General features: G+C 43.4%; 2 protein-coding genes across 4 annotated transcripts in view; one reads left to right on the forward strand and one right to left on the reverse strand.

Moving 5' to 3' along the window:
* The window catches only part of ttll5 (tubulin tyrosine ligase-like family, member 5), a 55078-nt gene extending 51531 nt beyond the window's left edge, over nucleotides 1-3547 (forward strand). For all 3 annotated transcript variants that reach the window (XM_030044534.1, XM_030044533.1, XM_030044535.1), the window contains one exon: nucleotides 1954-3547. In XM_030044534.1, the coding sequence (XP_029900394.1) occupies nucleotides 1954-2006 (53 nt within the window). In that variant the 3' untranslated portion in view covers nucleotides 2007-3547. The remainder of the gene's footprint in view (nucleotides 1-1953) is intronic.
* A 315-nt stretch (nucleotides 3548-3862) lies between these two features.
* Nucleotides 3863-14635, reverse strand: part of tgfb3 (transforming growth factor, beta 3) — a 29159-nt gene continuing 18386 nt past the window's right edge. Inside the window, exons 3-9 of the mRNA XM_030044539.1 lie at nucleotides 13699-14456; nucleotides 8435-8598; nucleotides 6952-7081; nucleotides 6683-6790; nucleotides 5841-6012; nucleotides 5049-5202; nucleotides 3863-4935 (exon numbers count right to left, since the gene is read on the reverse strand). Coding sequence (XP_029900399.1) covers nucleotides 4777-4935; nucleotides 5049-5202; nucleotides 5841-6012; nucleotides 6683-6790; nucleotides 6952-7081; nucleotides 8435-8598; nucleotides 13699-14044 — 1233 coding nt within the window. The 5' untranslated portion in view covers nucleotides 14045-14456 and the 3' untranslated portion in view covers nucleotides 3863-4776. The remainder of the gene's footprint in view (nucleotides 4936-5048; nucleotides 5203-5840; nucleotides 6013-6682; nucleotides 6791-6951; nucleotides 7082-8434; nucleotides 8599-13698; nucleotides 14457-14635) is intronic.

The following is a 14635-nucleotide window of genomic DNA, read 5'->3' on the forward strand; positions in this document are numbered from 1 at the left end:
CCACCACCACTACCTCCCCCCCAAAAAAAGGTGCGTGCCTGCAACCAGAACATTTCTTTTTCTTTCATTCTCTCTTTTTCCCCTGAAGTATGACGGCTGGCGTAGGTTAACAAACATCTTATAAACTCATCAATAACTGTAACTGGATCCGTTGGGAGCAGCTTCTGAATTTCATGAATGCATTTTTTCCATCGTTCAGGGCGCAGAGAGTGGGGGAGATGCTTCACTCTTGACTTCCAGAGAGCAAAAAAAAAAAGTCTGAACGAAGGAGAGAACCAAAAGCCCAATATTTAAACTAGTTAACAAGGCAGATTTAGCCATGCATTGAGAACGGTACTGGGAGTTAATAGAGAGTTGGTGTGGTGTTTTTTTGGAAGGGGGTGGGGATGCATTGTTATTGGAAGGGGCACAGCCTTTGTGGAGCTTAGAAGTGAGTCAGGGTTTTTTGCCTGGCCAGTGTACCTTTGTAGCAAGATGACTGGGCTCTCCTGATCGATTGTGACAGGGAGTTAGAGTAGGTCCAAATGGAGAGCATTCTCTATGATCAGCTGTCAACCATCATTAATCACACTCTCCCTTTATCTCTCTTGCGCTCTCTCTTCATCTCTTCCTCTCTTTGCTCATACAACTCTCTCTCTCTCTTTATACTTTGAAAACTTTCCTGCTCACTCCGTACCCTGTTTGGCACCCCCCATCTCCCTGCCTTTCTTTCCTTCCCCATTTCTGCTTCATCTTAGTCTCTTTGTGACACCCATATTCATTTTTGATGTGGGATGAGAAGAGGATTTTGATGAGGACCCATCAGTGCTTATGAAACTAGATTATATCTATCGGCCACATGTGTTTTACAATCCTTCTCTTGAAGTTCCCAGGGCTCCACAGACGGCGACTGAAAGAAGATTTATTGCTTTCTGTTTGAGAAGGAAATGAATGCTGCACTTGTGCCATTTTAATGGGATCCTGATCATGTCAAGACGGATAGCTTTAGACCTCTCTCTACAAAAATAAGACTTTGTGTGGTGCCTTGTTGGAACAGAAAAGGTAGTTATTGGCTGTCATCCCCTTTTCAGATGCTAGTTGCTGTTTTACTCAAACTAGTTGATGATAAGCCTTTATCTTTTTCTTTAAAGAGAGGGGCTCCATCACTGCCCTCAATTATATTATTAGACTTTTTTAAAGAGAGAGACAGGGGAAATGGGCAGAAACAGTGTTTAAAACTACATAGCATGACTCTGGATTCCTTTGCATTTGTGTCTTTGGTCACCAAGGATATCAGTTATCCTGTTGCGTACAAAAGCAATATGGGCTACTTGTTATACCTCTGAGGTTAATTTGCCATGGATTAAGCACTCAGTGTCAGTAGTTTATCATTTTTTGTTTCAAATGTGTCATGTGGAGAGGGAAAAATAAGAGAGAATATTGTCCCTTTATCTCCCTTTTGCTGAGCTAGAAGAAGCTGTTTCCAGCGGTCATGTCATCAGATTGGAAGTCAGGGAGATGTTTTCGTTTTCCAGCTCCATCAGGCCCCACGGTGTAAAAGAGCACCAAAATAAACAGAGTCTGCCGAGAGGGAATGAAAGGGAATACTGTTTGGGAGCACAAACACGGCAGCTCCAACTGTACTTGGAATTCCTTTTCTACTGGATGCCTGGCGCACAGCCAGACGATAGGATAGGGAGTTAGGGGCTGAGAGTGAAGGGACAGCCAGACAAAGGATAACCACGAGCTGACTGAGCAGATCTACTGGTAACCACCTTGACCATGAAGAATTAAAGGGATCTACAAAGAACATGCACCAGCATAATTTTAGTGTGCTCCCTTGAAGAAAGTTTTAAGGTTTGCCATATTTTTCTTCCAGTTTTGACGTTTGTGCACACATAGGCACTCTGAGGAAAAGTTAGTGTTTCCCCTCCAGAACCTTTATTAATTCAACTTCTGTCTGTTGCTTCCTAGGTCTCTCTGTGTACCGCAAGCTGTTCCAGGGCCAGAGGCCCGATCCAAGATGACATGAAGGGGACCAGAGGCACGGTCTGCCGCTCTGCCGGCCTGACAGGTGTCTCTGCATGTAACCATACACCCGCATCCTTACAGAGGTGTATTCTGGGAAAGGACAACAGCAACAGATGAAAGCATGCCAAACATTAAACATGGCCCCATTAATTTCTCTATGATACAGCCGCAGACATGCAAGTGGATAGCCTGCCGGGCCAGGAATGCCCAGCTTTGACGCAGGTTGGGATTCTGTTGCGCAGCTCAAGATCATCCAGCCTTTTCAGCCCCCCCACCCCCTCATCCCTCTCAGCTAGCCTCAATCTGAATATAACAGTTGCCCTCCCTCATTTTCCCCATGCTACTGATGCCATGGAAACATTTCAGACAGATAGCCTTCAGCAGATGATTGACTGTAGCATAAAACTTTTTATTCTCTGTTCAAGCAGTGATATGTGTCCCCAAGCCATTTCTTAAGCATTATGAAAAAGTTTTTGTTATACAAAAAAGCACATCTAAGATGTGCATTTTTGTAATTGGAGAGATCTACTGAGTGATTGCAGATTGACCAGGGTTATAGAGATTGTCTCAGTGTCTTCTCATCCTGCTGCTATGAATGATGAACATGCAGAGAAATTCCTTTCATGTGTGGTTCCAGTACAACACACTTCAGCGACCATTCTCTCTTGAAACCTAAACAGTTGCCAATTCAGATACTGAAAGTCATTGCCAAAGGATGTGCTGAAAGTTTTGCATCCTTTGCTTGTAGGCAAGATGGAAAAGGAAACTGATGTTAAAAGCTGAAATGAAGTTGGTTGCTGCCTTTTTTGCACCATACGTTGTGTACACCCTTCTCTGAAATATGATAAATATGTTGCTGGCCTGACAAATCTTTGAGAAGTTTTCCATCAAGAATACCGTCATCTTTTGATTATTCATGTAAACTGCTGAGACCCAAATGTTTTTTCCTCGATGGACCAAATTATTTATTTTGGCTTTATAAGTAAATTATATTATTGCATCAGTACATAATGACTGTTCATAAAATAGAAACTAACTCTCTGTAGCTCAAAGCATAACATAAAGAGGATTTATGCTTATGCACAGCCTTGCCTACAAGGAAGGTTAATGCTGCACCTCCCAGACCAATATCCTTGTGTTATTTATAACTGTGTAGTGAACATACTCAGGGTTTGTTCATAAAATAAAATATCTCTGTCATATGATTAGATTTAGTATATGTTTATGATGACTATTTTGCTTTGTGAAAAATACTTGAATTTTATGTATTGTCTTACTCAGATAAAATGATAATTTTAATGGGTGTTTTGCATGATTGTAGTTTACAATTTTGCAAAGTTATTGGGTTTATTATACTTGATGTTGATTGTGTTGGGGTTCTTTGTATTATTTGTAATGGCTGATGTGAAAGTTTATGTTGTGGATTGACTACTATTAAAGCCAATGCATGCTGAATTTGCAAGATTCTTAGAATCCAAATACATTCTATTTATCAATCTGTAAATTTTTATGCGCTGATAAACACCTGTTTACAGTCCCATGTATTGAGCTCTTTTGTTGCTGTTTGCTTACAGTACACTGGCATGGTAATGTGTCAGCTCCATTTTGGGGACCAGTTTTGACAGTTAATAATTATAGCAAGCAATAATGGAATTATTTTATACTTTGTTGAGAAAAGTAAGTGTATGTGTTCTAAGCGAGAACACACAGTGAGTTGAGATTGATTCCCAACTGGATGCAGTGTTTTAGTTATGTGATTTTACCCTATTTCCTTCTAAAATAAGGTGGTCTGTAATAAATAATGGGAAAAAACTCCAAAACAGTATTGAAAATAGAACAACTCTTCCCAAGACTGTCCATATTTTAATTAAAAAAAAGTGTTTCCAAGAGTAATAAGAAAAACATTTACAGTTTATCTAGTGAAGTGTTCACTTAGTGACGTACATTGTCTCATACAACAGAAAGGCTTCATTTCAGAAGAACACAATCCCAGGAAACACCGTCCTGTTGCATTACAGAGGTAAACATAACCATGAAAATACTATTTTGAATAAAGGTTGGTTTCCAGCATTTTTTTCCTAAGATCATTTTTATCCAACAGCATTTAATCCTAAATTAACAGTGTCGGCAGGTGTGGCGTGCACAGCCCTCATTTCCAGCGCAGACAATCGAATGTGTCCTGTGTGTCGGGGCCATGCATTGTTGGCCGAGGGATGCGTTTGCTTTAAGCAAACAATCTTTGTTTTACCCCTTTGACTTGATCCTATCATGCTGAGTTCAGTCTGCATTCTCAGTCATTTTCTCGTTTTGACTGCAGTTACTTTGATGTCCTTCAGTATGCCGGGGTCATAGCCAGAAGATTTTTGTTGTGTTCCTCTTTTCATTGAAAATGGGCTTTGAATGCCCATGTCGTGTAGCATAAAGATACAGGCTGTTCAGAATGCTGGAAAAACAGGAAGAAAACACTGATGTGGAAAGGCCACTGCTGATGGTCAAAAGTTCTGATGGTTTTGAGAGCGTTGTTAGTGAAGTAGTATTTGAAACATCCTCTAGGTTCACGTTGCCAATGATTGTGAGCAAAGTGGGGGGCCGCATCTGCAGGGTTTGTTCATGTGAAAGAGCTCGGGCATGGCCGATATAGGGGGAAGGGTGTGGTGATGGGTAGAGGTACTCATAGAGGGCACACTACCCTCCCCCCACCATACCCCTCCTGAGTAGTGCTGGGTGCTGTCAGATCCCAGGTTTCTCGCTGGACTCCAAAGACATTTAGCTGCACTTGCACGACTTAACGATCATGTTGGAGAGCTGCTCTACTTTAGGGGTGCGACCCACATAGTAGAGAATGGTGAGGGGCTCCAAGTCTTGAGGAACACAGCAGGGTGAGGCGGATGCCTCAGGGTTCAAGGTGTTGTACAGGCTTAGCAGCTATAGAAGAAAGACCACAAGGAGACATAAGGATCAGTGAGGGAGTATAAACTTCCTGATTACAAAAGCAGATGGATTCAAGCCTTTATTGTGGAAGTTTTGCAGTGTCTTACCGAGCTGTGGGTGGTGTCTGCACTGCGTAGGTAAGGACAGGGACCAGAGCAGAAGTTAGCATAGTACCCTTTAGGCTCATGGATCCACCTCCAGCCCAAGTGCTGGCGGAAGTCAATATATAGTGGCCGCACACAGCAGTTCTCCTCATAATTGCTACAGACAAGACGGGAGAGAGGGGAAGAGATGATTTCACTCCTCATTTCACAGATAACATACAATTTTAAGGGTTGTATACATTTTCCTCCCTATATGGCCTCACAGCCAGAGACAGGAAGCGCTCAGAAATTCCACTCTTAGGTGTGCCCTTATTTTCCCTCTTGGAGTCAGCCCAGGTGTCTTGGTGCTGCCTGTCAGCCTGACAGAGGAAATCCAGAGCTGAGGAGACAGCGTGTAAGAGAAGGTAGCGTCTCCTGGTACTGGGACAGATCTTGACTTGTATCAGGTTGCTAATGCTTCTGTCATGCTCAGCTAGTTGATTAACAAGTTTATTCAATGCATTCTGCGACCATGTACTCACCTCTGCCATCTCAATGAGAGATGTCAGGTGTTGTTGCCTTGGCTGGTTTATAGTATGCCAATCTGTAGCCCCCTGTTTAAAAGACAGTACTGGCAACTATTTTTTCATTCCCATTTCTGAACTAGCCAACAGCTTGTGTCATCCAGAAAGTCCTGCATCTCTGGGAACTGACTGTGCAGATGCAGTCAAAGCAGTATTTTTAGCAAGGTTAAGACAATGAACAATAGTCAAAGCACTGCATTATATTTTCCAGGGTGACGAAAAGGTTTCTTACGAGAAGCAGTAATTGGTGTCAAGTGCCCGCTTGCGCCTGCGGGAGGAAGATTGGGCATCTAGTCTGTGGGGAGGGAGCATCATGAGGATGAGGTGGGGATAGAGCTGCTCCTTCTGTTTATTCAGACGAGTCGGGTCTGGGCGATTCCGGTCCTCATATTCTCCCTCCATACCTGCAGGAGGAAGTCAGTTCAGTATGGACCATACCAGCCAGAACCACAACTTAGAGAAAAAAACCTTTCCTTCACTCTAGTCAGCGAATTCTATTATTTCTATTATTTCATCCAGGCTGGATGTCACTCATCTCTGGCTCACTCTTTGTCTTCCTTCAGCGCCAGTCAGAGCTGGTCCCTAACTTCCTGGGTTTCCCACCCCTGGGCTCATGTCTGCTCATCCAATCTACCCCTGATAGCTAAAGCAGCGGGGATCTCAGGAGAGACGCCGCCGTGGATATGGACACCCCTTTTTAATTCAGGGCCAAACGTCTGAGTGCCGTGGCAGCACATTCCTTGTGGCCAAGCCAGTCAGGGGAGTGTTCCCAGGACCAAGGACCCGGGGGCCCCAGTGCTAAGTGAGATACCAGACCAATTGTATTCCCATGCTCTGTCTCTCTCCCTCTTAGAAAGGAAACCCATTATCTTACTAAAAAGGCTTCAAATGAGTATCAATGCTTGAGGCACATGTTCACTGGACTAGACTTCAGAGGGACTTTTTCCTCAGACTAATAAGGAGAGTAGGGCTGATGATGAGCTTTGGGAAAAACAACGGGTAACCAAAGATGACTGATTTCTGATAGAAGTTTAAGCAATCGGAACTTTTTATGCGTATCTGATCCCATCTCACCTTTGAACTTGACCTCGAGCACCTCATTGACATTTTCAATAATGTCACCATTAGGACTGAACGTGTGGCAGGGACAGTGCACGCTGATCTCCAGGCCAAGATTGGTCTCTGAGAAGAAACAAGAGCAGAGGGGTGCATATGAGGAACTGACATTTTCCCCAAGGCCATTTTCCTTGATTTAAATGAACTTTAAATTGCAATGCCCTTTGGCACAAGCTGTGATATGTAATAAGGTGTGATGCAAGGAAAATTTCAGGAGTCCCACTCACGTCGGTACATAAGCCACTCCCTAACTGTCTCTGTGACGTCAAATGAGACCCATTCAGGCGTTCCCTTGGTTAGGACGTTCTTGCCCCCAATGTAGCGCTGTTTGGCTATGTGGTCATCTTTCTGGAGAATCTGCAAGGAGAGATGAAAGTGTGACCCAGCTGCATAAACTCTCTCTTTCTCTCTCTCACACACTCACACACTCAACCAGAGCTGTCTGAGCCAGACTCTCCAGGATGCCCTGGGCCAAATGTCTTCTCTTCATGGAAAAAGTGACTCCCTGTGTTGATATCCCCATTCTGCAAGTTAATGCCTGCGTGTTACCCTACTGCCAATGAGAACCTGGCTGTCCTTCCCATCAGCAGTTCAAACTTTGACTTCAGCTGGGCTCCCAACATTTTAGGCTGATACAGTACTATACTATTCTGAAAGCAGGGTTGCAGCTAGAAGCATCCATGCCCTAACTGTATTATCATGTCAGAGTTTAGATCTGTCGCGGCCAAATGTGTAAAACTGGCCATGGAGACTAATGTGATCAGAATGGGTAGATTTCAGGGACCCCTACCTACACCAGCATGAAGCTGTGCTTCAAAAACAAAGACATTGATCTCTAGGGTGAAATAAGTGAAGTGTATTTGTGTGTGTGTTTGGGGGGCGGGTTTGAGCACTCAGCCCAACAGCAGTGCTGGGATAACCGGGTTCCTGAACATTGTCAGCATCTAATCTGGCTTCCTGTGGGAACAAGGGGCCAAGGGCTGCCAGCATCAGCCAACTGCCAATCAGTTCCTGCCTGAAGTGTGGGGGTGAGCAGCTCCTTTACTCCCCCAGTGGCTGACCCTGCCTCTATCTCCTCCTGGGCCCCTGGAAACAATCTGAGGGCCTGACAGTCTGTATTCGGCCCTAGCCAGAGCCTGCCTCTGAGGCGGTATGCAGTCCGGAGACGCTTGTCTCCCTGGCAGGAAATGTTGGAACCTGATCATTACTCCCAGTCTCTCATGGGAGATTAATGAGGAAACCGAGCAAAAATCTATCCTCGCCACCCCACATACAGACATCTAATAGACACATTTTTACACACACATAGCAGAGAAAAATGCTCATGCCATATAAACACAGAAATGCAGGTGTAGATCTATAAATCCTCTGTCAAAACCATAATGCCTTACTTGAAATAACAAGGATGGACAATTGCTTCGAGACTGACAGCTGAGAAAGAAGAAATTGCCGAATGGTAATCTAGAGTTTCTCAAAGACGGCTGTAGCAAGCTCTTAAATTTGTTCTAATGTAGAATCCATTTGACTGTAAGCACATGGAATAATGATCAGCACTTGAAAAGAGGAGAGAGCAAGTTGGACGCCCTGTTGTAAATGTTTTCATCTTTCCCGTTGACATAGAGTCTTGTAGCATTGGGCCTTCTGAGGGAACTGGAGCGCATTACCCCCTGTGTTCAGCTAACAGTGGAAATGAATGGTCAGTTCACACACCTGGTAGAGCTCAATCCTCTGCTCGTTTCTCTTGGCACTGGGGTTGGCCACCCGCAGGGCTCGAAACTCAGCCCGGAAGAGGTTGGTGGAGTTCTTCTCCATGGCTGAGACATTGAAGCGGAACACCTTCGAGGTGATACCCTTAGGGCAGTAGGGGAGGTCATCTGCAGAGCACATGGAAATCGTGACTCAGTGGTGTCCTTAAAAATGTTATGGAGATTTTCCTCTCCTTCACATGAGGAATATAATATCTGCATGTGTGATCAGACTGGAACTTTCATTGTTTCTTTTATCAGATCCCTCTAAGCTCTTTTTCTTCTGTTACCTCATTGTGTACATGTTATCAAAGCCTGTTTTCCACTGTCATCTCTGCACAGGGGTGGACATGTTTAGATTCTCAATATTGATACGCTTATTGTGCTTATTGTTGAGGATTTCTCACTACAAGCTAAAATGTTTTGCAGAAAAACATTTTTTAACTATTTCTAGCCCTTTTTAGAAGTGAGCCATTGCCATGGACCATCTGCTTATGCTTTGTGGAGTCCGAGTTAGCAACAAGTTGAAGTCATGAAATGAAAACCAAATGTCCCATGTGGTGGTGGAGCAGGCTGGAGTTAGACAGCAGCGTGCTCCTCCCACCAGCTCTGGAGCCCAACAGGTGCTATGAGGGCTAGGACAGAAGCCAAGTATTCCCTGGAACCAAGCAGCTTAGCAAGGAACATGTGGGATCACATGCCGGAACGGAGCAATACCTGAGCCAGTGGGCTGTTGCCCCAACGTATCTTAAGGGGAGGGCAACTCCTTCATGATAGCAACTCTACTCAGTACATGATTGACAAGCAGCAGCATACATGTTAACATGATGTGTGGATGGGTGTGTACTTGTATGATTGTGTTGGGGAGTGTGTGATTGTGTGGCACACTGAACTCATGCAGAAGCAAATGAAATGGCTGCACTATGATTCCCTCTCAAATGTTTCCTGTTGGACGGCCCACTCAAGCCTCTCTGTGTTTTTATACCCTAATACCATTGAATCGTTTATTATTTTAACAGGCCGAGCACATGCAGTTTTGGGCAAAACAAGCACACGGCAAGCTTTTTATGAGCCAAGTGGAAACACTCATTTACAGCCAAGCCATCGCTAATTTATTACCCTAAGCTTAAGCTTTATTACCAACCCTAAGATTTGCTGATGTTTAACAGGGGCATTGCACCTTTAGCTGATTTGCACCTCGAGCTGTTTTGGGACAATGGAAACTCAAATGTTCAGTTGTATCTGTGTCATGCAAAAGGAACTTGCACATCCCCAAGTATCTGTACTTCATTTGACCCATAATCCTATTTCAATGTCCTCCCAGTCATTATCTAATATTTCCACAAAGTTTTTTTTTTAAGTTTCCCTATTTATAGGTGACCTTTTCAGCATTCATCCCAAGCCAGATATCTGTCCAGTGTTTCCACACAATCTATAAGGAGGAAAACTCAGTAGCCTTTTCCTCCCTGAGCCTGCCCCTCACTTATGGTTCACTCTCCCTCTCCCGGTCCCCCTTCCTCCCTCACAGAAGGTGGAAAGCCCCACTTCGAGGGGAGATTTGAAATTCTAATCAAGTCTTTGGTTTCCTTTTGGATGACCTCATTTTTCCCATTGCAACGGTTTTAGGTGGATTTCACATTACGGCTTATTTTTGCCAGTGGTCTGAAGGTAATTTCTTCCATGTTGTTGAGTGGAGGGGTTTGCTTGTATAATTAGAATGAAATACATTGACTAATTTTTGACCCCTACCATTTTCAATTTGGTCTTAGGAGCAGAACTGGGATGCTGACATGAATTTGACCTGTACACTACTGGAAGCAACATAGCTTATATCAATAAGCCTCTGGACTCTCTCCTCTACACTTAGTGGTAAACCCATTCTGAAAACAAAGACTTGGCTCTTCTTCAGCTGAATGTTGAGTGTGTTTGCCCCTACCTTAATTATTAAAAATATGAATAACCCAAAGTATATACATTGTAAATATTATGGAAATATAAAATTGTGATTGACTGTTACATCCACTACATTAGACTGTTCTCTGATCAAATGCTAATTAAAGTGCATGGTTTTATTGCTCGACATTCTCATTAACACCTTTGCAACAGTGTATTTATAGTCACATTTAATAGCTCGCATTTCAAAATGATGCCCAGTTGATCTCATTTTCATATTATCACTCAATTAATTGGAGCATGGACGGGCTCTAAGTGAGTAGTTTAATGGTAATGCTACACAGGAAGGCCCGGGGACAGACTTTTGAATAGCTCTGCTCTAAAGCTTCTCATAAAGTGTCTGGCCCAGACACTCATCGTCCACACCTCCCACCCTCCCAACACACGCTCAGCCTCCTCCCTCCTCTGTCTGGGATGCCACACCATGTAGCTTGCCCCTCTGCTCTCCCTCACAGGTGAGATGACAGAAGCTCCCTGATAAAAGTTCACAGTAATCACCTCTGTTTCCCCATTTGCCCGGTGGGCTGCCTGTGATGTCAGTCTCTCCAAAGCTGTGTGGAAGTAAACAAAGGAAAGAGGAAACATAGGGAGACAGGTGCTGGCCAGCTGCTGAGGTGTCTTGACCCTGTACAACTACCTACACTATCTTAGCACAGGCCCTGTGTGTTAAGATAGTATAGTATAGTTATATATAGTAAGTTATAGTATAGTATAGTATAGTATAGTATAGTATATTATAGTATAGTATGTGTGTATTCAAAGATGACAGGAGCAGGTCCCGTTGCCCAACATGTGTAATCTTGCTAAGACAGTGGCTCTGAATGGACATTGACTGTGGCAGGCTGCTCTAGATGAGATAATGCTAAAGAGCTCTCTGAAGTAAAACAGCTTTTTTCCACTTGATCAAGGATGAAGAGGCAAAAATGGTAAGGAAATGGGGGTTGGGGGGTTGGGGGGGTGACGCTGTCTTTTGGAATAGGCCAAGAACTCTGTCTGTTTGCTAGGATGACATCATCTCTCTACTATTCCATATATCAGAAACAGTGCTGTCCTCAGTGCTGGTCAACGTCTTTTCCTGGTCCAACACTGAGTCAATGATTGCCTTGTGCTTGACCTTGCAACTGCATGCTTCTCTTTGCAAGCCATGAGCTGCCTAATTTCAAGATACAAGGGCCAATGGAAAAATGTTCAGTTCTGGTGGCTTGATTGTTTGTGTAGTCTTAATATGCCACAGGTCAAATGTATGGTATGTGAAGGCACAAATATGTCCTAATCTAATTCTTTAACAGAATTTGGTTTGTCCGGATACTCAGTATGGCTTATGGCTCGATGGCATAACAGACTGCAGTGGCCTTATGACGCACCACAAAATGCACATCTAGATTGCTCTCTCTTCTCTGAATAACAGTATGTTTTTTTGAAAATAAGAAATTAGTTGTTTGGCAGTGGTAGTACTGTTAATAAAAAATAGTCTTAAGCAAATGAAGCATTGAAATAAGAGAGAAAAGTTTCTGCTTGATTTTTTGCTCAGACTGTTCACTGGGCATGAGAAGTAAAACAAAAAAAGCAAAACCTGACTACATTCCAAGACATTTCCACCTTCCAAAAACAGTGAATGTAAAACCCATTAGATCGAATAGGAATGAAAATGGACTATACTACAGAATTGCTGTGCTGACAGACATTATGCTCCTAGATACTGAAACATGCCCTGCTTCCTATGAAGTTACATAATGGAAAGTCATAAGGGACAGAAAAGTGATTATTCATCCATGCTGGCAGCCCATGTTAATTAGGGTAACGCCCTCATTGGATAAGCTGTTTTAGGGCAATAAATGTTGCCAATAGTAAGTCAAGTTCATGTCGTGTATTATCACCATGGAGGCCTACAGTATGAGACCATGGCAGCGTGATGTGTCCCGGGCACCTGGCCATCACTGATCCCACTCCTTAGACCTCTGTTTGTTTTGGGAGCTCTGGCTACCTCTGACCAGTGGATAAACCCAGAGCTGTGTATTTTGAGTGTCAGAAGCACTTTGTGGGACCTGTGAAATGGATTTGATTCAGGGGCTTGTGCTGGAGCCAGAGGAGGCTCTGCTCAGTGTCACAGTGCAGCATAAACACCTGTTGATTTCAAAGTGGTAACGCCATGCAATGACCAGCCTCTCTGACTGTGAATAGGCATAATTCCAGCTCCTCCACTTAAAACTCACTCTCTCTGGAGAATAAGTGAAAAGTGAACAAAAAAAAAAATCAGTAAGCTTCTGATTCTGATTCCTGGAACAATCAATGGACCATAGATTATACAGGAAATGCCATATGGATAAGCAAGGCAGTCTGATCATAATACAGAGCCAGTCAGCTCCTAGCTACCAGAAATGAGTAGTAGGGAAATATAAGTAAGAGAGTCGTAACGGTGGACAAAAAATATTGGGAAACTCAAGGCCAAAAAAATGGAAATGAGGTATTGGAGTTGGCAATAAATACTAGACTTAACTGCCTGAGAATTTTCCCCCCTTTGGAATGTGTCAGACTAGGCTGGAGTTCCCATGGCTTTGGTGTGAGGTATGTATGAGGAATGGTGCTCATTCCAATTAGACTGTTTACTTTGCCCTCTCCGTTGCTTGCCGCTCCGCTGCGCACAGGCGCGTCTGTGCGTAAAAGCTGCGTCGACCCCAGTGGACCTAACACCAGCTGAAGAAGTTTCTATTTTTCTTTCTGACATTGTCTCAACGCTGCTTACAACTTACCATGAAATTCACTTTAAAGTTTTTTTTTCTTTTTTTTTTATGGGCGTCAGTCGGTTACTGCGATGCGTGGCGCCACAGCCCAAATGAATCCAAATTTAGGCATTTTTATCGCTGTGTTGGTTAATAAAAATCGCGACAAATGGACAGAAATCTATTTGCAAGCCATATGTTTGAAATTACAGTTAGTGGAGCATCAACCTGTGCGTCTGTGCCGAATAGTATGGGAGCATATGTCTAAAAATGTATCACATATTCACTGAATAATATCTGGCCAGTCAACTGATCCACTTGTGCCAAGACATTTAGATATAGATGGGTTTGGCGGTAAGTGATATCAGGACTTACATTTCAAATCATCCAATCGAAAACTTTCTTGAGAAAAATCCTCAGTATGCGGAGTTAGTAGTGAATTTGGTGGGTATATTAGGCAACTTTATGTTTATCAGACGACGAGTGGGCTATGCGAATAAGAGACAGTTATGGGCGGAGGATAAGTGGATACATATGAGGAAAAAAGGCAACTTACTGTTTTCTGGCAGACCATTGATCATGTTGAACTTGTAAATCTCTTTGGCATAGTATTCAGTCTCCGTGTTATCCTGTCCACAACTTTGCTGCCTGTCTCTTCCCAGCTCCTCAATGAGCTCCTTGGTGCTGTTATAAAGGGCCAGAACCTGAAACGGCACTTGATTTGGACCTGTTGTTTGTGGCGGACTGGTCAGTCGGAGTTTACTGAGAATCTGTCCCCGGATCGCCTCTACTCTCTTTTTCTTGATGTGGTCAATGTCCACAGTGGTGCAAGTGGATAGCGACAAAGTCATGGTCACACAATTTGAGAGGAGGAAAAACAGAAGTGCTTTGCCCAAATTCATATTTCTTTCTGCGTTTACTCAAAGCGGAGGCTTGTCAAGTATTTAAAAAAACACACACACAACACAAAACTAAATTCCGATTTGAATAGAATCCCTTATCTCTTTTCATTCAAGTCGTGAGTTAAGTTCTTTCCTCTGAGGAATCCCATTTTGTCAAGTGTTATGTCATCTTTGCAAAATGCGTATTTGCATGAGCGCAAATCCGTGACATTTTTGAGAACAGTCTCAACTCTTCATCAAAACCTTTTATCCTATTCTTCATTCCCCTTTGTCACACGCACAAGCATAGTTTCCCTTCTTCTGTCGCTGGTTTACAGTGCGCTGATCTCTGCAGCATAGTTCACTTTCTCCATTGCATTAGAGGCTCTTTCCATCCACTTGCTGTTGTGGTGTTAGTGTGTCTCTCTGCTTTCTCCCTGTTGTCCAGCTTCAAATACACTCAACAGACGCTCTTTCTCCTCTCACTCATACTTTATAGTCACAAGCAGCTGTGACGTTTTCGAGGGAGGGACTGCAAATTACAGTCTATACTAGGACAATAAAATCTGTCCTATTCTGCCATGACTGTCAAAAGACTTTTACTAAAACTTT

This window comes from Myripristis murdjan, chromosome 22 (genome assembly GCF_902150065.1).
Source record: "Myripristis murdjan chromosome 22, fMyrMur1.1, whole genome shotgun sequence".
Lineage (NCBI taxonomy): Eukaryota > Metazoa > Chordata > Actinopteri > Holocentriformes > Holocentridae > Myripristis > Myripristis murdjan.